The 25470-nt window shown below is 38.1% G+C and overlaps 2 protein-coding genes, 1 long non-coding RNA gene and 1 pseudogene across 3 annotated transcripts in view; 3 read left to right on the top strand and 1 right to left on the bottom strand.

Moving 5' to 3' along the window:
* Positions 1-9339, top strand: part of LOC113635158 (mucin-5AC-like) — a 54548-nt gene extending 45209 nt beyond the window's left edge. Inside the window, exons 6-11 of the mRNA XM_047811874.1 lie at positions 7487-7548; positions 7862-7989; positions 8177-8383; positions 8581-8641; positions 8871-8962; positions 9173-9339. Coding sequence (XP_047667830.1) covers positions 7487-7548; positions 7862-7989; positions 8177-8383; positions 8581-8641; positions 8871-8962; positions 9173-9339 — 717 coding nt within the window. The remainder of the gene's footprint in view (positions 1-7486; positions 7549-7861; positions 7990-8176; positions 8384-8580; positions 8642-8870; positions 8963-9172) is intronic.
* Positions 9340-12201: 2862 nt separating this feature from the next.
* On the bottom strand, positions 12202-17439 carry LOC125140929 (annotated as a pseudogene).
* A 4588-nt stretch (positions 17440-22027) lies between these two features.
* LOC125145671 lies at positions 22028-23763 on the top strand. Its single transcript, XR_007144100.1, has 3 exons — positions 22028-22078; positions 22401-22516; positions 23544-23763. It is a non-coding gene; the product is annotated as an uncharacterized LOC125145671 (long non-coding RNA).
* Positions 23764-24140: 377 nt separating this feature from the next.
* Positions 24141-25397, top strand: LOC113657406 (mucin-17-like). Its single transcript, XM_047819444.1, has 5 exons — positions 24141-24195; positions 24300-24474; positions 24635-24790; positions 24924-25015; positions 25227-25397. The coding sequence occupies exons 2-5, from the start codon at positions 24323-24325 to the stop codon at positions 25391-25393; spliced, it is 567 nt and encodes a 188-aa protein (XP_047675400.1). The 5' UTR covers positions 24141-24195; positions 24300-24322; the 3' UTR covers positions 25394-25397.
* Positions 25398-25470: the final 73 nt, after the last annotated feature.

Genomic DNA, 25470 nt, shown 5'->3' with positions numbered 1-25470 from the left:
CACAGGCAGCTCTTCTATAAGTACACCAGATGCAACTATACCAACTAGTGAGACTATTACCACAGCTGAGAGTTCAGAAACAACCACAGGCAGCTCTTCTACTACTACACCAGATGCAACTATACCAACTACTGAGTCTGCCCAAACAACTACAGCCACCTCTCTTACAACTATATCAGTTGCAACTATACCAACTAGTGACACTATTACAACAGCTGAGAGTTCAGAAACAACCAGCAGCAGCGCATCTACAACTACACCAGATGGAACTATTCCTACTGGTGACACTATTACAACAGCTGAGAGTTCAGAAACAACCACAGGCAGCTCTTCTATAAGTACACCAGATGCAACTATACCAACTAGTGACACTATTACAACAGCTGAGAGTTCAGAAACAACCACAGGCAGCTCTTCTACTACTACACCAGATACAACTCTACCAACCACTGACTCTGCCCAAACAAATACAGCCACCTCTGCTACAACTACACCAGATGTAACTATACCAACTAGTGACACTATTACCACAGCTGAGAGTTCAGAAACAACCAGCGGCAGCGCTTCTACAACTACACCAGATGCAACTATACCAACTACTGACTCTGCCACACAAACTGAGACTTCGGAAACAACTACAGCCAAATCTCCTACAACTACACTAGATGCAACTATACCAACTAGTGCCTCTGCCACAACATCTGAGATTTCAAAAACAACTACAGCCACCTCTGCTACAACTACACCAGATGCAACTATTCCAACTGGTGACACTATTACAACAGCTGAGAGTTCAGAAACAACCAGCGGCAGCAGATCTACAACTACACCAGATGCAACTATGACAACTAGTGACACTATTACAACAGCTGAGACTTCAGAAACAACCAGTGGCAGCGCATCTACAACTACACCAGATGCAACTATACCAACTACTGACTCTGCCCCAACAACTGAGAGTTCAGACACAACTACAGCCACCTCTCCTACAACTACACCAGATGCAACTATACCATCTACTGACTCTGCAACAACAGCTGAGAGTTCAGAAACATCTACAGCCACCTCTCCTACAACTACACCAGATGCAATTATAGCAACTAGTGACATTAGTACAACAGCTGAGACTTCAGAAACAACCAGTGGCAGAGCATCTACAACTACACCAGATGCAACTATACCAACTACTGACTCTGCCCCAACATCTGAGAGTTCAGAAACCACTACAGCCACCTCTGCTACAACTACACCAGATGCAACTATTCCAACTGGTGACACTATTACAACAGCTGAGAGTTCAGAAACAACCAGCGGCAGCGCATCTACAACTAAACCAGATGCAACTATACCAACTACTGACTCTGCCCCAACATCTGAGAGTTCAGAAACAACTACAGCCACCTCTGCTACAACTACACCAGATGCAACTATTCCAACTGGTGACACTATTACAACAGCTGAGAGTTCAGAAACAACCAGCGGCAGCACATCTACAACTACACCAGATGCAACTATACCAACTACTGACACTATTACCACAGCTGAGAGTTCAGACACAACTACAGCCACCTCTCCTACAACTACACCAGATGCAACTTTACCAACTACAGACTCTGCAACAACAACTGAAAGTTCAGACACAACTAAAGCCACCTCTCCTACAACTACACCAGATGCAACTATACCAACTGGTGACACTATTACAACAGCTGAGAGTTCAGAAACAACCAGCGGCAGTGCATCTACAACTACACCAGATGCAACTATACCAACTACTGACTTTGCCACAACATCTGAGAGTTCAAAAACAACTACAGCCAACTCTCCTACAACTACACCAGATGCAACTATACCAACTACTGACTCTGCCAAAACATCTGAGAGTTCAAAAACAACTACAGCCACCTCTGCTACAACTACAACAGATGCAACTATAACAACTACTGATTTTGCCCCAACATCTGAGAGTTCATATACAACTACAGCCAACTCTCCTACAACTACACCAGATGCAATTCTATCAACTAGTGCCTCTGCCATAACAACTGAGAGTTCAGAAACATCTACAGACATCTCTCCTACAACGACACTAGTTGCAAGTATACCAACTACTGTCTCTGCCACAACAGCTGAGAGCTCAGAAACAACTACAGCCAACTCTCCTACAACGACACCAGATGCAATTATACCAACTGGTGACACTATTACAACAAATGAGAGTTCAGAAACAACAAGTGGAAGCGCATCTACAACTACAACAGATACAACTATATCAACTACTGACTCTGCCCCAACATCTGAGAGTTCAGAAACCACTACAGCCACCTCTGCTACAACTACAACAGATGCAACTATTCCAACTGGTGACACTATTACAACAGCTGAGAGTTCAGAAACAACCAGCGGCAGCACATCTACAACTACACCAGATGCAACTATACCAACTAGTGACACTATTACCACAGCTGAGAGTTTAGAAACAACCACAGGCAGCTCTTCTATAATTACACCAGATGCAACTATACCAACTACTGACTCTGCCCCAACATCTGAGAGTTCAGAAACAACTACAGCCAACTCTCTTACAACAACTCCAAATGCAACTTTACCAACTACTGATTCTGCCAAAACAACTGACAGTTCAGATACAACTACAGCCACCTCTGCTACAACTACACCATATGCAACTATACCAACTGGTGACACTATTACAACAGCTGAGAGTTCAGAAACAACCAGCGGCAGCGCATCTACAACTAAACCAGATGCAACTATACCAACTACTGACTCTGCCACAACATCTGAGAGTTCAGAAACAACTACAGCCACCTCTCCTACAACTACACCAAATGCAACTATTCCAACTGGTGACACTATTACAACGGCTGAGAGTTCAGAAACAACCAGCAGCAGCACATCTACAACTACACCAGATGCAACTATACCAACTAGTAACACTATTACCACAGCTGAGAGTTCAGACACAACTACAGCCACCTCTCCTACAACTACACTAGATGCAACTATACCAACTACCGACTCTGCCCCAACATCTGAGAGTTCAGATACAACTACAGCCAACTCTTTTACAACTACACCAGATGCAATTCTATCAACTGGTGCCTCTGCCATAACAACTGAGAGTTCAGAAACATCTACAGACATCTCTCCTACAACGACACTAGTTGCAAGTATACCAACTACTGGTTCTGCCACAACAGCTGAGAGCTCAGAAACAACTACAGCCAACTCTCCTGCAACGACACCAGATGCAATTATACCAACTGGTGACACTATTACAACAAATGAGAGTTCAGAAACAACCAGTGGAAGCGCATCTACAACTACACCAGATGCAACTATACCAACTAGTGACACTATTACCACAGCTGAGAGTTCAGACACAACTACAGCGACCTCTCCTACAACTACACCAGATGCAACTATACCAATTACAGGCTCTGCAACAACAACTGAAAGTTCAGAAACAACTACAGCCACCTCTGTTACAACTACACCAAATGCAACTCTAACAACTACTTACTCTGCCACAACAGTTGAGAGTTCAGAAACAACTACAGCCAACTCTGCTACAACTACAGCAGATTCAACTATACCAACTGGTGACACTATTACAACAGCTGAGAGTTTAGAAACAACCACAGCCACCTCTCCTTCAACTACAACAGATGCAACTATACCAACTACTGACTCTGCCACAACAGCTGAGACTTCAGAAACAACTACAGCCACCTCTCCTACAACTACACCAGATGCAACTATACCAACTAGTGACACTATTACAACAGCTGAGAGTTCAGAAACAACCACAGGCAGCTCTTCTATAAGTACACCAGATGCAACTATACCAACTAGTGACAGTATTACAACTGCTGCGAGCTCAGAAACAACTACAGCCACCTCTCCTACAACTACACTAGATGCAACTATACCAACTACCGACTCTGCCCCAACATCTGAGAGTTCAGATACAACTACAGCCAACTCTTTTACAACTACACCAGATGCAATTCTATCAACTGGTGCCTCTGCCATAACAACTGAGAGTTCAGAAACATCTACAGACATCTCTCCTACAACGACACTAGTTGCAAGTATACCAACTACTGGTTCTGCCACAACAGCTGAGAGCTCAGAAACAACTACAGCCAACTCTCCTGCAACGACACCAGATGCAATTATACCAACTGGTGACACTATTACAACAAATGAGAGTTCAGAAACAACCAATGGAAGCGCATCTACAACTACACCAGATGCAACTATACCAACTAGTGACACTATTACCACAGCTGAGAGTTCAGATACAACTACAGCGACCTCTCCTACAACTACACCAGATGCAACTATACCAATTACAGGCTCTGCAACAACAACTGAAAGTTCAGAAACAACTACAGCCACCTCTGTTACAACTACACCAAATGCAACTCTAACAACTACTTACTCTGCCACAACAGCTGTGAGTTCAGAAACAACTACAGCCAACTCTGCTACAACTACACCAGATTCAACTCTACCAACTGGTGACACTATTACAACAGCTGAGAGTTTAGAAACAACCACAGCCACCTCTCCTTCAGCTACACCAGATGCAACTATACCAACTACTGACTCTGCCACAACAGCTGAGACTTCAGAAACAACTACAGCCACCTCTCCTACAACTACACCAGATGCAACTATACCAACTAGTGACACTATTACAACAGCTGAGAGTTCAGAAACAACCACAGGCAGCTCTTCTATAAGTACACCAGATGCAACTATACCAACTAGTGACAGTATTACAACTGCTGCGAGCTCAGAAACAACTACAGCCACCTCTCCTACAACTACACTAGATGCAACTATACCAACTACCGACTCTGCCCCAACATCTGAGAGTTCAGATACAACTACAGCCAACTCTTTTACAACTACACCAGATGCAATTCTATCAACTGGTGCCTCTGCCATAACAACTGAGAGTTCAGAAACATCTACAGACATCTCTCCTACAACGACACTAGTTGCAAGTATACCAACTACTGGTTCTGCCACAACAGCTGAGAGCTCAGAAACAACTACAGCCAACTCTCCTGCAACGACACCAGATGCAATTATACCAACTGGTGACACTATTACAACAAATGAGAGTTCAGAAACAACCAGTGGAAGCGCATCTACAACTACACCAGGTGCAACTATACCAACTACTGGCTCTGCCACAACAGCTGAGATTACAGAAACAACTACAGCCAACTCTCCTACAACTACACCAGCTGCAACTATACGAACTACTGACTCTGCCCCAACAACTGAGAGTTCAGAAACAACTACAGCCACCTCTCCTACAACTACACCAGATGCAACTATACCAACTAGTGACAGTATTACAACAGCTGCGAGCTCAGAAACAACTACAGCCACCTCTCCTACAACTACACTAGATGCAACTATACCAACTACTTACTCTGCCACAACAGCTGAGAGCTCAGAAACAACTACAGCCACCTCTCCTAAAACTACACCAGATGCAACTATACCAACTAGTGACACTATTACAACAGCTGAGATTTCAGAAACAACCACATTCAACTCTCCTACAACTACACCAGATGCAACTATTCCAACTAGTGACTCTGCCACAACAGCTGAGATTATAGAAACAACTACAGCCAAGTCTCCCACAACTACATCAGATGCAACTAAACCAACTACTGTCTCTGCCACAACATCTGAGAGTTTAGAAACTTCCACAGCCACCTCTCCTACAACTACACTAGACGCGACTATACCAACTAGTGTTTCTGCCACAACAACCGAGAGTTCAAAAACAACTACAACCAACTCTCCAACAACTACACCAGATGCAACTAAACCAACTACAACTTCCCCAACCACATCCACTACATCTACTATCACAAAACCAATAATATGTGAAAATGGTGGAACTCCAACAGCTAATGGTTGTTATTGCCCCCCTGGTTTTACAGGAAGGCTGTGCACAACTGTAAACAATGAAATCTCACTTCCAGGTATCTTAAAATATTTCTTGTACAGTTTATAGTTTTAAATACAATTATTTTGCTGTTTTAAACAGCTACATGTCAATTATGGTAGTGCGAAGTCTGTGAAACAAACATGATCTATTATTTATTATTCTTATTATACTAATTATTTACTTGCTCCAATTTCATTTTTGGTAATCTTTTTTTCCAGATATAATTGAAACGACAACCACTGCTGAAATAGAAATAAACAAGGAATATGTTCCTCAATACCAAAATACATCCTCACAAGAATATAAAGATTTTGTACAGGTCTTCAAAGTTCAGGTGAATTATGAAGACTTTATCCACCACCTAATTATATTTCAAAGTAGCCCTAAAAATGTGCAAACATGTACTGACAATTGTTCCAATGTTTTAAATGTGTTTGTGTGGAGAAGCCTTGTATACAACTGGTATTAACTTAAGCCTTGATTGCTCAACTCACTTGAAAACCATTGGAATTGGATGTCATTTCCTAATTCGACCATGGCATGTTTTGTGCAGTATCTGCTAAACACATTCTGTGCTTTACTCACCAATCAAACAAGCAGAAAAAGATGGAAATAAGACAATGTAAAAGTTTTGTTGCTGAATTTAAAATTGAGAATTTCAGCTACTGCATAATGGGATTGAAGGCACATGCCCTTTGTGTTCAGGCATTTCCCTTAAAGTTATACAGCTCTCACTAACGAACATATCTAATTAATTAATACACTGTCAAAATATGGTGAATGCATTTCCTAGAAAACCTAAATCTAATTCATATCACAAATGAATCATGAAAATTAAAATAGAGCCACTGAGGTTTACAATTTTATTTATTTATTTAATTTTTGGCCATTGGGTAATATATTGAGAACACCTGTTAATATTTCACGGCTACAAAAAAGCATACCTCAAAGTAAGCCTGTTTTTTCTCAATGGCCGTTCCAACTTCAGAATGACTTTGTGTCATTCCAAGATTAAAATAAAAGATTGGTTTCTAAGGCCACAGTTAATGTTCCTTGGATACGCTCCAGATTCACTGCAACCCTGAGAAGGATACAAATAAAAAAAAAACAAGACAAAAAAAAAGAGACAGGTGTATCACACACAACAGCATGACTGAGATTGTCAAAAGTACCTCAGTCTCATTTGGAAACCATGGGCCTTCAATATTGTCAGAATGCACTGAGACTGGTAAGCATACATAGAGCTATTTGCACCCCGGGGCACCTCCTAAAAGCGTTATGCGTGGACAGATTGCAATTTACCTGTAAGGCACATAAGAATTACACCTTTATACATAGCACTAACTGCTTGTGATATAACCAATCAAGTTGCTACACAAGCTAATACAAATGACCATACTTGATCTAAGAAGTCAGTGAAAGCAACAGTTGTCAAGTTTTAAAGCAACTGAAAAGAATGTCATATCTGTTTTCTTACAGATGATACCGTACTACGAAACCAAGATTGAAAACTTCTTAAATATAACAAATATAACACTGAGGTATATCTGCTCTTTTATAAACAACTACATTGAACCATTATATACAAATAAAATACTATGTTATGTAACTGGTTAGAAATTACAATAATTGTTGTTAAAACCTCTCTAAACCACAGTGACGGAAATTCTTTAATGGGCCGAATGGGGAGTAAATTAATAGAGATGGAAGTATCAATTTCTAAAAGGTAAAAGTCTTAAAACACCAATTCATTGTTTGGAAAAATTAGTTATATCCTCACAAATTCAACATTATTTCTCAGAATCCATGTTTTATATTGAATATCTGATTACCTTTTCCCAATTGTGTCTCCAGTGTGAAGGTTAAGCATGATATTGTTGTACAAATTGAAAACAACAATGTTAATGAAGGCTATAATGAGGTGTTTCAGTCTGTCAAAAATGCTGTTGAATCAGTTACAGAATGCACTCCCACAACCACTGGTATGTTTATTATGCCATTTATAATTAAATGTTTACAAATGAGTTTAATTAAAAAAAATGTGAATAACCTTACAATATCCATTCTGCTCCAGCATGCCCAAACTTTACTGTTACCGATGTCCAGGTCAACAAAACTGAATTGGATGGAAAAGGTATTTTAACACATTTATAACAATCTCTTATACAGAAAAGAATTACTTCTATCATTATAATGCATTTGAATCATATGATGCCATTACACTTTCTTCGTTGTTAGAGTACTGTGATCAAGTTACAGCAATGTTTCCTGAGGAGTACCGTCAGTATTTCATTTCTGCTACTGTGATGGGTAAACTAACATGTATCAACCAATGTCATCCTGATCATCCTACTCCAAAGATCTGCATGAACAAAGGTACCTGTGAGGTTTCCAAGCAAGGACCAAGCTGCTAGTGAGTACTTTTTTGTGAATGATCTTTTGTGAATCAATCATTCAAATTTAATACTATTTTGCAAACATGCTCGTATGAAAACAGTTTTAAAATGTTAAAATACTTTAGAGTAAGAAATTTTGATGACAACTTTGAATGCTTAGTCCTGTGTGCTTTTTAGCTGTCTTCAGACAGATGCAAATTGGTATCTTGGAGAAGATTGCAAGTACCAAGTTCACAAAGTGGGCTTCTATGCTGGAGTGGCAGTTGTCACAGCGGTTTTACTTATAGCTATAGCAATGCTTTCAGCATATGTCATCCTTAATAAAAGGAAAGAAAAGAGGTAGGAAGTTTGTATCTTTATATCTTATATTATATAAATGTTATTGGTATACAAATTATACTTTTCATGTATGTCCCCTTATTATTATAAGTACCACCATATTTCCCTTGTTAAACACTGTTGCACAGGAATAAAGACAACAAGGAAGCTCTTGTGAATCAGTGGATAGATGATGACTTTGAGTGGCCCTCACAAAAAAGAACAAACACATCTCTTTCAGGTACCAGCATGCAAGTATATCAAGTTGTTAATTTTTTTCTGCCATGGCACAGCTATCAGGCATTAAATTATAACTATTATAATCTATACACATTATTAACTGGGTTTTATAACAAAAGCTGGTGTCATGCGGGATGTATCTGTCGTCAGTAATTTTATTGTTTTGACCACCTCTGTGGGTTAAATTAATGACAAACCCATTGTATTGCAGTTCTTAATGAAACCTACGATAATCCTGCACAATCAAATGAGAACTTCAGCCAGAGTACCACAGCTCAGAGAACAACCTCTTCCACAGAACGATACTTCCCCCAATTCAACTTGCCTGAAAATGAAATCTCACTTCCTTCTCTCCACAACAATTACCCTGTAAGTTGAGAAAGATCTAAAACACAATCTCAAATAAATTTATATGAGAGGAAGCTGTAATAAACCTTGAAGTACTAAATCTAGGCAGAACAGTTGAAGCTTATCAGAATATCTGATAATATTTATGAACTCAGTCACCAAAGCTTACTACTAGATGACATTCAACAGAAAGTGCACTTAGTTTTTCAATGGTCTTTCAAATATATTAAATATCTGAAGAGAAGTATATAATCTCACTAGCTAGCAACATGTAGGTAAAAAAAGTACTTTTGTACATTTTGTCCTTTATGTACCAATATGTATCTGATACAAATGCTGAAATGTGAAAAATAAGAACAATAGCATTGGACAATAGGTAAAATGTTCTTCTGACATATTAATATTAATATTATATAAAAAGAAAACCTATTAAAATTAGTGATATAATAAATGACCTTGGGGATAAACCAGATATTTAAAAGATAAGAGAAGAATTGAAAGAAATCAATACATGTTCACACCTCTATGGCCAGAAATGTATAACTTGTACAACTGAATGTATGATGATTAATTCACAAAACTAAAAACTACAAGATGATGGACAGATTCTAAAGGTTTATACCATTTTGTTTTTTATAAATTACAATTGATGCAAGACAAACTCTACACAATCATGAATAAAATGTTTCAATATGTGTGTGTGTGTGTGTGTGTGTGTGTGTGTGTGTGTGTGTGTGTGTGTGTGTGTGTGTATATATATATATATATATATATATATTTTTATATATATATATATATATATATATATATATATATAATGTAATTATTAAAAAATATATTATATATTAATATATATAAGTATTTATTAATTATTTATTCAGACTATGTATCTTTCAACTATTTAGCTGCATATTTTATAATGTCTGTATCAATAATTTCACAACAGTACAGTAACCGTGTATGAGCCACATACTTTATTACCTAATAAAATGAAATTACTTAAAAGTAATAAAGAATAAAGTACCTCCTGATGTTATTTTCTTCTCTCTCTATGTGTGGGAAAGTCATGTCAGTCTCAATAGTCATTTTTGTTCCTACCACTCTGGTTGTATATGAAAAATACAAATGTATTTGGCAGTGAATCTTTAGCATGCTCTGTTCATTGTTTCACCATGGGGTTTGATTCACCATCACTGAAATCAATTTAGAACTCATTCACACAGGTTAAAAGCAAAAGAAAAGACCCGAGCAGTGTATTTAAAACCATGAAATTTCCATCAGTTTGTGATAAATTTGTATAATTTTTTTTGTATAATCATTATGCTCTTTAAGCTGCTTTGAGTGCTATACAAATAAAATTTAATTGAATTGTATTGAAAATTTTACCTGTTATTAGATTTCTTGTCAAATTATACTGTAGAACATACCTAGCTAAATCTTCAAATTGACTACAATAACTCATTTCAGTTTTAATATTGTGATATATACATTTTTATATTTTTAAATACATCAAAATATAATAGTATCCAAAATCATTCATATTACAAAAATCATATGTTATGGAATTTTCTGGAACAAATCAATTTCAATCATGTTTAAATAAATCACTTGCATTCAGCCACCTAAAATGACATCTTAGGTAATAAATAGATTTACCCTTTGAATGGAATTGTGTTAAATTACTCTCAATAAATTAGCTCAGTTCTATTTTTTGTGATATTGGCACAGCTAAAATTTCCATTAATTACACAATGTGTTTAACCTGTGGTTTATCATCACAAAAGAAACTGATTAATGAAAAGAGCAAAACAGCATTTCCAATAACCAGCAATGATGTGAATGGACTTTAAACAGCCAAACAACATGATTTAACTTATATAAAAATATAAAATTGCTTTTATTTACTCTCAATTTTCCTCTTGGAGTTACTCTCTAGGACTTTTCACACTGCTCTTACACGCAGGTTATTGTCAATCTAAACCTTGCTTGTAACCCTTGTTAGAGGAACATGGTCAAGAAGCATTGTTACAGAAAATACTTATTCACATGAAGACTATTTGTTTGCTCATTTAAGCTACCATGAAAGATGACATTTTCAAAATTGTTTAACACTTCGAGATGTTAAAGAGGAAACAATTGACTTTTCACAGCATCTCTTTTGAAGCTGCATGTATTAGAACGGACATGCTCTAAATATACACCTCATACCCTTTGCGATATCTATCAGCAACTACGTGATGAATATTGGACCAGAGAGGTTTCGTTTCACTAAAAAAGGCATAAAGATTTTATGTACAGTTGCAAGATCACAAATAAGGCATACAATCCACAGACTATAAACTGTTAGACATAGAGCAGTAAAACTTAATGACAGGCTGGGTTTGTAAGCATTCTGATGTAACCCTTTGGTTGTAATCTTTATGAGGATCATAAAACATTTACACTTAGCTTACTTTGAACCAGATTAAAAGATATCAAGCTAACATAATTGCCATTGTTTCCAGCATTAATAAATCATACCACTGAAATACGCCCGAGATATAAGCAAAATATTTGAACTTTACTCTTTGATTCATGAGCCACACTTAGTGGATCCGATCATTTCTCTTACAAGCAGAACACTATAATGGCAACTGAAATTATTAACTAGAACATATCTATTATTAAATAAATACAACTGTGTACACAAGCATTTTAAAAGACAAAAAAACAAATAGTGCGGCCATCACACAATAGAACATAACGTGTTTACTACTGCATAAGAAAAGTATAAAATGCTTTCAGTGCAATGTATACTAAAGAAAATGTACAATCAATATTCGTTAAAGTCTGTAAGTTTATTTCACTAATGTCATCATATGCACGGTACGTTGAAAAAAGGAAGGTTGTATGTTATTGTATGTTATTTTTGATTTTTAAGAGCTTTACTGCAGATGACTCTCTTGCAAAATCTCCAGCAGCTAATTGTGATTCTGTGGCCTTCAGTTGCTCAGTTACTGCTCCATTTTGAACGATCTCTTCCCTTGTTTGCAAAGAGACATCAGGTCCTTTAACATGATGATCAGTTCTGGAGGTTTGTGGTACTGTTTCTCTAGTTGAAGATGTATCCACTGCAGGTCCCTTCTCTGAGCTGAGCCTCACTGCAGGTGTGTTCAGATGTGCATGCACTTGAAGCAAATGATTCTGCAGCTCCTTACAGTCCATCAAGGGAAGCTCTTCAGGCAAAGACATCAACAGGTCCAAAAGCACTGCGCTTTCTAAAATCATTAAAATAAACAGTATCACAAGATTGTAATTTTTTTTGGTATTTCACACCACACACACTAACCATAACATTAAGCCCACTGGCAGGCGAAGTGAATAACTAAGACTAAAGTATATTAGGCAGCAAGTGAACAGTCTAGTTCTCAATTCCAGATGTGTTGGAAGTTGGAAAAAATGGGCAAGCGTACGGATCTAAGCAACTTGGACAAAAATGGTCAAATGACAATACTACAGCACATCTTCTCATCAAAACCAGATGAAATAGCTGAATTGTCCAAAGTAACTCAGTGACTTAGAGAGATATAAGATTGGATGAGCTGTAATTTTCTGTTATTAAACTCTGATAAGACAGAAATACTACTTATAGGTTCAAAAACCAGTACACAGAAACTCTCACAAGTTAACTTCCATTTAGAGGGATGTACTGTTACTAGTAGCTAAACAGTAAAAGACCTGGGCATTATATTAGACAGCAACCTGTCCTTTGAAAATCACATCACCCATACTACAAATACAGCCTTCTTCCACCTTAGAAATATTGCCAAGCTAAGAAACATCCTATCTGTATCTGATGCTGAGAAGCTAGTTCATGCATTCATGACCTCTAGACTGGACTATTGTAATGCATTACTAGGTGGTTGTCCTGCAACTTTAATAAATAGGCTACAGTTAGTCCAAAATGCAGCTGCCATAGTTCTCACTAGGACAAGAAAGTATGACCATATAACCCCGATTTTATCATCTCTACACTGGCTACCTGTTAAATTTAGAATTGATTACAAACTGCTGCTACTTACCCACAAGGCTCTTAATGGTTTAGCTCCCATGTATCTAACTAGTCTTCTAACAAGTTACAATCCTTCACGCTCTCGAGATCACAAAACTCAGGACTTCTGCTAGTTCCCAGAATATCAAAGTCTATGGACCTTCGCCTATATCCATTGTCCAACAAAAAGTGGTACAGCTCCCACATACTTTGACACATAGGGGTGAGCCTGGTCTCATTTGAAAGAAGAGATTCTCTAGTTTCAGAAACTATTTTCAGATTGATTCTATTCATAGTCAACCATTGACTATGGTTTCAGATTGATTCTATTGATTCTTACTGGCACAAAGTTACAGGGGTTTGAATGCAGATTTTCCTGTCTGTCTGGGTTGTTTTTCTGATAAACTGATTAATCTTATTTTTCTGGAACATGTTACAGACAAACCAACAACAGAGAGTTATAGCCACATGTCTTGGCTTTCACCAAAAAAAAATTCAAGTCAAAAGACCCAAAAATGGATTTTATATGAATATTTTTCTACGGCCCTGGTCGTCGGGTGCAGCGTTTTTGTGTACTTGTTTACTATATAACTTTGAAATAAAAGGCTGCAGGCTCAGTCTGACAAGCCATAAATAAGCCTAGACTCTCTCTCTATCAATCTGGTGTGAAAACAGGCCTGTAACCTGACACCCTGAGCTGTGAGAGGGACAAAAGGTCAGGGATTACGCAAGAATTCTTCTGCGCATCCAGTTCACGCAGACACAGGCAAAGAATGTAAGGCATGTCATATACCGTTGGAATCGTCTGCTTATTGGCTAAACGGCTGTATAGGTCCCAGCCCATTTCATTGCTATTGGAAGGAGTAATTGTCAGTCAAAGGCGGGTTCCCAAAAATGAGGTCATGCCACCATTGGCTTCTCAGCCGTCTATCTCTGCCATACAAGCACCGATTGGCTCAAATGAGGGCTTATTTGATTCGTTAGGATTCGTTTTTGAATATCCCAATTAGGAGTTAGAGCGGCAAAACGAGATGATGGCGCACTTCTGTTTCCAGATTTCAGAACACTAACGGAATATTTGCGGCGCGACCAGAGTGATTTGGATTAAAAGGCTTACAGATTTCAATTCCTTGGACCTGTGTGGATTTTTGTGGATTATTTGTGTTGGAATATATTACCCCAGTGAAGAAAGAGACGCGTCTAAAGGTAAGGGAAAAACCGGTCTAGCGCCACCTAGGTCAGTTTTGTCCGAAAATTTTTTTCTAATTGTATGAAGGCTGTGAATCATATTGTGCTTTGTGTGTGGGCTTAAAAAATTATTGAGAGTATAAACTTTACTAGGTAAATAGGTTTTTTCGTGTTTTTGGAGGATTTGATGCTTTAAAGTTGAATTGAAGCTTGTTTCTGGGTCATCCCCTAGTGGTCACTGCACGGCACGGCGACCCGTAAGAGGTGGTGGTAGAGCGTTTTCATATTTGGCTCCCAAACTTTGGAATAGTCTTCCTGTTAGTATTCGGGGCTCAGACACACTTTCCCAGTTTAAATGTAGATTAAAAACTCATCTCTTTAGTCAGGTGTACACATAATACATCCCATAATACTGTGCACTGTTATATCAGAATTGCAAATTTTATGAACAGCAGATATGTTGCTTCTCTCTTCTACCCATCCCAAGGCATCCAGAAATTATACCAGCCCCGATCGTCTTCCGTGCAATGAAGATTTTGGACCACAGATGAGGCCGACCCAGCGAACCCTGAGGCATCCAGAGATCTACCAGCTACACTTAGATTCTGCTATACTAAAAAGATGTGAACTCCATGTGAGCTTTTGCATCTATACAACATTTGTTAGACTGTATATTTATAATCACACCCTCCAGTGTTACCCATATGAGGATGGGTTCCCCTTAAGTCTGGTTCCTCTCAAGGTTTCTTCCTTTACCATCTAAGGGAGTTTTTCCTTGCCACTGCTGCCTGAGTCACCTCAGACTTGCTCATTGGGGATATATACGTACACACTGTGAACTAAATCTATCTAATATTAATCTTGAATTTTGTATTCTATTAATCTTTATATTATTCTTATAATAACCCTTTGTTCTATGTTTATGTTCTGTAAAGCTGCTTTGAGACAATGTCAATTGTAAAAAGCTCTATACAAATAAACTTGAATTGAATTGAATCTTCAGAGGCATCCACAGATCAATGACAAGGGTGACTTTCACAATATTAGGTAGATGGTTTTATAGTTATGGTTCAATTCTGTGTACACACACACACAGAATTCATACCAGAAATGTGAAGATAAAACAGGGACATTAATAAGGAACAAATATATATGTAAATTGACAAAGAATAAAAAATAATATGTAGACATAAATTATTATAGCAAGATTACATACCCATAGAAGTAAGAGGCTCAGTATGTTTACTGAAAATGATATTGCTAATAAATTTGTACATCTTTCCAAAATCCACTACACTCTTCATCCCCATTGGTCTGTGTTTCCAGGCTTGCTCAGACTGTCTAATATCAGGTTGCTTATCTGGCTGAACAGAGCCTGATGTGAATGAGGGTACAGCACGTGAAGCAGACACTGGTCGTGTTGGTTTTGAGACAGGTTGACTCACGAGTGATTTAGGGGTGGCTGATGTGAAGGCGAGCCGGTGTAGGATTTAGGCATCGGCTCAGCGGTATAGTGCGCAAGCCTCTGGTCAAAGGACGTTGAGAGTCAGTGGTACGTGGAGGATCTTAGTGCTGGAGGCTGCAGGGCTCTGTGGCAGCAATTACCAACACCTGATTAAATAGAAAGGTCAGCTCAATAAAATTCCTCGACCCATGATGCTGGTCAAAAAGATGAAAATACAGTGGGGTCTGAAAGTCTGAGCTCACTAGTAAAAATCCTTATACTCTGCCTTCTACTTGAGTCAAAAATAGAATATTCAAAATATTTACATGAAATTTGTTGATTTAATGACAAGTGTGTACTCAAGCTGGCATGGACGACTCCAAGTTTGCGCAAATCTTTATGATCCAATATAGATCAAATCCATCAGCCTGCTGTCTGATCATGAAAAATGAGGTAAGAGGATATTCTGACATTTTGTACAACGTTAACATTGTCTATATCATACATTTCTGTTAGCAAAAACATTGGAAATAGTGCAGAATTCTGTATAATAAATATCCAAGATCTTGAACATATATATATATATATATATATATATATATATATATATATATATATATATATATATATATATATATAACTATGTTTATTTCCAACCTTAAGTGGAAACATTTTTAATGTAGTCTCAGACTCCTGGATCCCACTGTACACAGGCACATGCATACAAATCTAAGCAACATATTCTTAGAAAATATTTGTTCTGTATTACAGTATGATAAAACAGAATAAAATCTAGTGGTCTCTTCTGATATAGTCACATGCACATTTTTATGATTACGTACTTGAGAGAAGGCAGAAGATATTGTTTCCACATGAACACCAGCAATTTTCTGTGCTTGTTCTGCCCATAGTTCAATTGGTACTTTGTTTTATTTGTTCCTGACGTCTCTGTCTTTGGACCTGGCGATACACCCGCTTCACCACACACCGCTTCAAAAACTTTAGAAAATTCTGTATCTAAAACCAAACGATACTGATATTACAGGCAAGAATTCTTACAATATTTATATCTTTACCAGACCAAGGGTTCGTTGTGGACACATGCCTGAAGAAGAGACCATTTGGGAGCTTTCTTCCGAAGTGCTAAAAAATCCAATTCTGTATTTAACAGGGGTTTGGGAAGAGTCTCTCTCACACACACACTATGTTTACATTACAGATGTACAGACCTTACAGATACTTACATTATATATATATATATACACACACACACACAACTGAGTAATTGAAGGCCAAGGGCATTGCTCAAGTCATTTTGTGTAGCACAATAAGGGAGATCTAGCATACACACACACACACACACACAAATACATACATACAGGGTTTTTCCTGGGTCAAAATTGGTCTTCAGTGGTGGCTGACCCACATGGTCATCCACACACAGGAAAGAGTACCCTAGTACCCACATGATCCGCAAGCCCAATATTGACAATAAATGTTACATTTAAAATAAATACAAAGAAACAGTTTGTGATTTTATTCTTATCCTATTTATTCATGAAAAAACTATCACTGTCAGGCTGGATAGTAAAAGAAAGCGATTACAACTTATTTTACTTGTAAACATCATTGATACCAAAGTATATTTGAAATGTCAAAGGTATCACAATTTATCTATTTACAAATATCACAGCCTGCAGATGAACATTTAACTTGTCTCTTTTTATTAACACTGTAGAACATTTTTACAAGATCTTTGTAGGCCCTTCCACAGCCACCTTGCAGTATACGTCTAAATGTTGGTCCTTTTTCATTTTAGTACAATCATATCAATTAAAAAGTAGCATTAAAAATGTAGCGTTAAAAGGTGTAATAGTGTAATTTTTTACCATATAAAATGTAATAAAATTAGCAGCTAGCTAGCAACAGCTTGCTTTGTGCTTTGATCTAGTTTCATCGCACTCCAGTCAAACTTTAAACTAAATGATTTTATAGGTACAGGGCTGTCAAGTGTCACGCATTGAGAGTGACAGTCACGAATTTGGGTCTTTTGTCACGCTCTCCCGCCACACATCGTATTTCTCACGCAGAAAAACTTTTTGACTATTTATCATATATTTAATATCCCGCAGCGCCCAAAATGTATCAGTCCGCTGTCTCTCTCCCGGAGTTCTTAGTCGAGCTTGACACTTGTCAGCCAATCAAAAAAAAAGAGGATAAACAATAGCCAATCAGAAAATAGCACTATCTGGGTAAGATTTAACGCAACAACCAATGAAAAAAATACATTCATTAGAGAGGGTATTTTCGATGGTCGGTTTGAACAAAACCTCAACACGAACCAGCTTGTCTCTGGACAGGACATTGTCCTCAATCATGACCCTAAAAATGGCTGGGCTTGAGCCGAACTGTTTTAAATGGGAGCAACATTACAAATGATAAATGAGTCCAAAAAGGCAAAAACACTTACAATAAATAACACCAGTCGTAATCTCTCTCTCTCTCTCTCTCTCTCTCTCTCTCTCTCTCTCTCTCTCTCTCTCTCTCTCACACACACACACAAATTAATAAATGGAAATTAACCCTCCTGCAGACCTCGTCTAAATTCCTATGCAAATTAGGAGCGTCAAGTTGACCTTGTCTGATTTGACTGTTTATAAAAAATTAGGTATATATGATAGCCGTTTTTTTCACCTTTTTTGTCTATCTTGTGTAGAACATATTAATATATATTTTGCAAAACGTTTTGTAACGTAGGGGGCATGGTGGCTTAGTGGGTAGCACGTTCGCCTCACACCTCCAGGGTCGGGTTCGATTCCCGCCTCCACCTTGTGTGTGTGGAGTTTGCATGTTCTCCCCGTGCCTCGGGGGTTTCCTCTGGGTACTCCAGTTTCCTCCCCCAGTCCAAAGACATGCATGGTAGGTCGATTGGCATCTCTGGAAAATTGTCCGTAGTGTGTGATTGCGTGAATTAATGAGAGTGTGTGTGTGCCCTGCGATGGGTTGGCACTCCGTCCAGGGTGTATCCTGCCTTGATGCCCGATGATGCCTGAGATAGGCACAGGCTCCCCGTGACCCGAGGTAGTTCGGATAAGCGGTAGAAAATGAGTGAGTTTTGTAACGTTTTGCCACACAAACTGAGAGTTCAGAAACAACTACAGCCAACTCTCCTACAACTACACTAGATGCAACTATACCAACTACTGACTCTGCCACAACAACTGAGAGTTCTGAAACAACTACAGCCACCACTCCTACAACTACATCAGATGCAACTATACCAACTAGTGACACAATTACAACAGCTGAGAGTTCAGAAACAACCACAGGCAGCTCTTCTATAAGTACACCAGATACAACTATACCAACTACTGACTCTGCTATAACAACTGAGAGTTCAGAAACAACTACAGCCAACTCTCCTACAAATACACCAGATGCTACTATACCAACTAGTGACACAATTACAACAGCTGAGAGTTCAGAAACAACCACAGGCAGCTCTTCTATAAGTACACCAGATACAACTATACCAACTGGTGACACTATTACAACAGCTGAGAGTTCAGAAACAACCAGCGGCAGTGCATCTACAACTACACCAGATGCAACTATACCAACTACTGACTCTGCCCCAACATCTGAGAGTTCAAAAACAACTACAGCCAACTCTCCTACAACTACACCAGATGCAACCACACCAACTACTTACTCTGCCACAACAGCTGAGAGCTCAGAAACAACTACAGCCAACTGTCCTACAACTACACCAGATACAACTATACCAACTACTGACTCTGCCCAACATCTGAGAGTTCAGAAACAACTACAGCCAACTCTCCTACAACTACTCCAAATGCAATTCTATCAACTACTGAGAGTTCAGAAACATCTACAGACAACTCTCCTACAACGACACTAGTTGCAAGTATACCAACTACTGACTCTGCCACAACAACTGAGACTTCAGAAACAACTACAACCACCTCTCCTACAACTACACCAGATGCAACTATACCAACTACTGACTCTGCCATAACAACTGAGACTTCAGAAACAACTACAGCCACCTCTCCTACAACTACACCAGATGCAACTACTGTATACCAACTACTGACTCTGCCATAACAACTGAGAGTTAAGAAACAACTACAGCCAACTCTCCTACAAATACTCCAGATGCAATTCTATGAACTACTGACTCTGCCATAACAACTGAGAGTTCAGAAACATCTACAGACAACTCTCCTACAATGACACTAATTGCAAGTATACCAACTACTGACTCTGCCACAACAACTGAGAGTTCAGAAACAACTACAGCCACCTCTCCTACAACTACACCAGATGCAACTATACCAATTAGTGACACTATTACAACAGCTGAGAGTTCAGAAACAACCACAGGCAGCTCTTGTACAACTACACCAGATACAACTAAACCAACTACTGCCTCTGCCCCAACATCTGAGAGTTCAGAAACAACTACAGCCAACTCTCCTACAACTACACCAGATGGAACTATACCAACTACTGACTCTGCCTTAACAGCTGAGAGTTCAGACAGAACTACAGCCACCTCTCCTACAACTACACCAGATGCAACTATACCAACTAGTGACACTATTACAACAGATGAGAGTTCAGAAACAACCACAGGCAGCTCTTCTATAAGTACACCAGATGCAACTACACCAACTACTGACTCTGCCACAACAACTGAGAGTTCAGAAACAACTACAGCCACCTCTCCTACAACTACACCAGATGCAACTATACCAACTAATGACACTATTACAACAGCTGAGAGTTCAGAAACAACCACAGGCAGCTCTTGTACAACTACACCAGATACAACTAAACCAACTACTGCCTCTGCCCCAACATCTGAGAGTTCAGAAACAACTACAGCCAACTCTCCTACAACTACACCAGATGGAACTATACCAACTACTGACTCTGCCCCAACAGCTGAGAGTTAAGACACAACTACAGCAACCTCTCCTACAACTACACCAGATGCAACTATACCAACTAGTGACACTATTACAACAGATGAGAGTTCAGAAACAACCACAGGCAGCTCTTCTATAAGTACACCAGATGCAACTACACCAACTACTGACTCTGCCCCAACAACCGAGAGTTCAGGCACAACTACAGCCACCTCTTCTACAACTACACCAGATGCAACTATACCAACTAGTGACTCTGCCACAACAGCTGAGATTATAGAAACAACTACAGCCAACTCTCTCACAACTACATCGGATGCAACTAAACTAACTACTGTCTCTGCCACATCATCTGAGAATTTAGAAACTACCACAGCTAACTCTCCTTCAACTACACCAGATGCAACTAAACCAACTACTGACTCTGCCACAACAGCTGAGAATTTAGAAACAACCACAGCCAACTCTCTTGCAACTACACCAGGTGCAAGTATAACTACTACTGACTCTAATACAACAGCTGAAAGTTTAGAAACAACCACAGCCAACTCTCCTACAACTACACCAGATGCAAGTATTCCAACTAGTGACACTATTACACCAGATGAGAATTTAGAAACAACCACAGCCAACTCTCCTACAACTACACCTGATGCAACTATACCAACTACTGACTCTGACATTACAGCTAAGAGTTTAGAAACAACCACAGCCAACTCTCCTACAACTACACTAGACGCAACTTTACCAACTAGTAATTCTGCCACAACAACCGAGAGTTCAAAAACAACTACAACTAACTCTCCAACAACTACACCAGATGCAACTAAACCAATAACTGACTCTGCCACAACAGTTGAGAATTTAGAAACAACCACAGCCAACACTCTTTCAACTACACCAGATGCAACTATACAGACTACTAACTCTGCCACAACTGAGAGATCAGAAACAACTACAGCCAACTCTCCTACAACTACTCCAGATGCAACTCTACCAACTACAACTTCCCCAACCACATCCACTACATCTACTATCACAAAACCAATAATATGTGAAAATGGTGGAACTCCAAGAGCTAATGGTTGTTATTCCCCCCTGGTTTTACAGGAAGGCTGTGAACAACTGTAAACAATGAAATCTCACTTCCAGGTATCTTAAAATATTTCTTGTACAGTTTATAGTTTCAAATACAACTATTTTGCTGTTTTAAACAGCTACATGTCAATTATGGTAGTGCGACGTCTGAGACGTCTTATTGAGAGTGTGTGTGTGCCCTGCGATGGGTTGGCACTCCGTCCAGGGTTTATCCCACCTTGATGCCCGATGACGCCTGGGATAGGCACAGGCTCCCCATGACCCGAGGTAGTTCGGATAAGCGGTAGAAAATGAGTGAGTGAGTGAGTGAGTATTATTCTTATTATACTAATTATTTACTCTCTCCAAATTCATTTTGGTAATCTTTTTTTTTCAGATATAATTGAAACGACAACCATTGCTGAAATAGAAATAAACAAGGAATATGTCCCTCAATACCAAAATACATCCTCACAAGAATATAAAGATTTTGTACAGGTCTTCAAAGTTCAGGTGAATTATGAAGACTTTATCCACCACCTAATTATATTTCAAAGTAGCCCTAAAAATGTGCAAACATGTACTGACAATTGTTCCAATGTTTTAAATGTGTTTGTGTGGAGAAGCCTTGTATACAACTGGTATTAACTTAAGCCTTGATTGCTCAACTCACTTGTGACCACTTGTGCTTGCATTATTTAACGGTTGCTAAATGCACCCAAAACCATTTGAATTGGATGTCATTTCCTAATTTGACCATGGCATGTTTTGTGCAGTATCTGCTGAACACATTCTCTGCTTTACTCACCAATCAAACAAGCAGAAAAAGATGGAAATACAATGTAAAAGTTTTGTTGCTGAATTTAAAAATTGAGAATTTCAGCTACTGCATAATGGGATTGAAGGCACATGCCCTTTGTGTTCAGGCATTTCCCTTAAAGTTATACAGCTCTCACTAACGAACATATCTAATTAATTAATACACTGTCAAAATATGGTGAATGCATTTCCTAGAAAACCTAAATCTAATTCATATCGCAAATGAATCATGAAAATTAACATAGAGCCACTGAGGTTTACAATTTTATTAATTTTTTTAATTCTTGGCCATTGGGTAATATATTGAGAACACCTCTTAATATTTCAATGCAACCCTGAGCAGGATACAAAAAAAAAACAAAAACAAAAAAAAACAAGACAAAAAAAAAAGAGACAGGTGTATCACACACAACAGCATGACTGAGATTGTCAAAAGTACCTCAGTCTCATTTGGAAACCATGGGCCTTCAATATTGTCCAGAATGCACTGAGACTGGTAAGCATACATGGAGCTATTTGCACCCTGGGGCACCTCTAAAAGCGTTATGCGTGGACAGATTGCAATTTATCTGTAAGGCCCATAAGAATTACACCTTTATACATAGCACTAACCTCTTGTGATAATAATCAAGTTGCAACACAAGCTAATACAAATGACCATACTTGATCTAAGAAGTCAGTGAAAGCAACTGAAAAGAAAGTCATACCTGTTTTCTTACAGATGATACCGTACTACGAAACCAAGATTGAAAACTTCTTAAATATAACAAATATAACACTGAGGTATATCTGCTCTTTTATAAACAACTACATTGAACCATTATATACAAATAAAATACTATGTTTTGTAACTGGTTAGAAATTACAATAATTGTTGTTAAAACCTCTCTAAACCACAGTGACAGAAATTCTTTAATGGGCCGAATAGGGAGTAAATTAATAGAGATGGAAGTATCAATTTCTAAAAGGTAAAAGTCTTAAAACACCAATTCATTGTTTGGAAAAATTAGTTATATCCTCACAAATTCAACATTATTTCTCAGAATCCATGTTTTATATTAAATATCTGATTACCTTTATCCAATTGTGTCTCCAGTGTGAAGGTTAAGCATGATATTGTTGTACAAATTGAAAACAACAATGTTAATTAAGGCTATAATGAGGTGTCAGTCTGTCAAAAATGCTGTTGAATCAGTTACAGAATGCACTCCCACAACCACTGGTATGTTTATTATGCCATTTATAATTAAATGTTTACAAATGATTTTAATTTAAAAAAATGTGAAGAACCTTACAATATCCATTCTACTCCAGCATGCCAAACTTTACTGTTACCGATGTCCAGGTCAACAAAACTGAATTGGATCAAAAAGGTATTTTAACACATTTATAACAATCTCTTATACAGAAAAGTATTACTTCTATCATTATACTGCATTTGAATCATAGGATGCCTTTACACTTTCTTCGTTGTTAGAGTACTGTGATCAAGTTACAGCAATGTTTCCTGAGGAGTACCGTCAGTATTTCATTTCTGCTACTGTGATGGGTAAACTAACATGTATCAACCAATGTCATCCTGATCATCTTACTCCAAAGATCTGCATGAACAAAGGTACCTGTGAGGTTTCCAAGCAAGGACCAAGCTGCTTGTGAGTACTTTTTTGTGAATGATCTTTTGTGAATGAATCATTCAAATTTAATACTATTTTGCAAACATGCTCGTATGAAAACAGTTTTAAAATGTTAAAATACTTTAGAGTAAGAAATTTTAATGACAACTTTGAATGCTTAGTCCTGTGTGCTTTTTAGCTGTCTTCAGACAGATGCAAATTGGTATCTTGGAGAAGATTGCAAGTACCAAGTTCACAAAGTGGGCTTCTATGCTGGAGTGGCAGTTGTCACAGTGGTTTTATTTATAGCTATAGCAATGCTTTCAAGAGAAGAGAAAGAGAGGAAAGAGAAGAGGTAGGAAGTTTGTATCTTTATATCTTATATTATATAAATGTTATTGGTATACAAATTATACTTTTTTGTACATGTATGTCCCCTTATTATTATAAGTACCACCATATTTCCCTCGTTAAACACTGTTGCACAGGAATAAAGACAACAAGGAAGCTCTTGTGAATCAGTGGATAGATGATGATTTTGAGTGGCCCTCACAAAAAAGAACAAACACATCTCTTTCAGGTACCAACATGCAAGTATATCAAGTTGTTAATTTTTTTTCTGCCATGGCACAGCTATCAGGCATTAAATTATAACTATTATAATCTATACACATTATTAACTGGGTTTTATAACAAAAGCTGGTGTCATGCGGGATGTATCTGTCGTCAGTAATTTTATTGTTTTGACCACCTCTGTGGGTTAAATTAATGACAAACCCATTGTATTGCAGTTCTTAATGAAACCTACGATAATCCTGCACAATCAAATGAGAACTTCAGCCAGAGTACCACAGCTCAGAGAACAACCTCTTCCACAGAACGATACTTCCCCCAATTCAACTTGCCTGAAAATGAAATCTCACTTCCTTCTCTCCACAACAATTACCCTGTAAGTTGAGAAAGATCTAAAACACAATCTCCAATAAATTTATATGAGAGGAAGCTGTAATAAACCTTGAAGTACTAAATCTAGGC

Source organism: Tachysurus fulvidraco, chromosome 1 (genome assembly GCF_022655615.1).
Source record: "Tachysurus fulvidraco isolate hzauxx_2018 chromosome 1, HZAU_PFXX_2.0, whole genome shotgun sequence".
Lineage (NCBI taxonomy): Eukaryota > Metazoa > Chordata > Actinopteri > Siluriformes > Bagridae > Tachysurus > Tachysurus fulvidraco.
The sequence above is the reverse complement of the archived record's forward strand: the minus strand, read 5'-3'. Positions and strand labels throughout refer to the sequence as shown.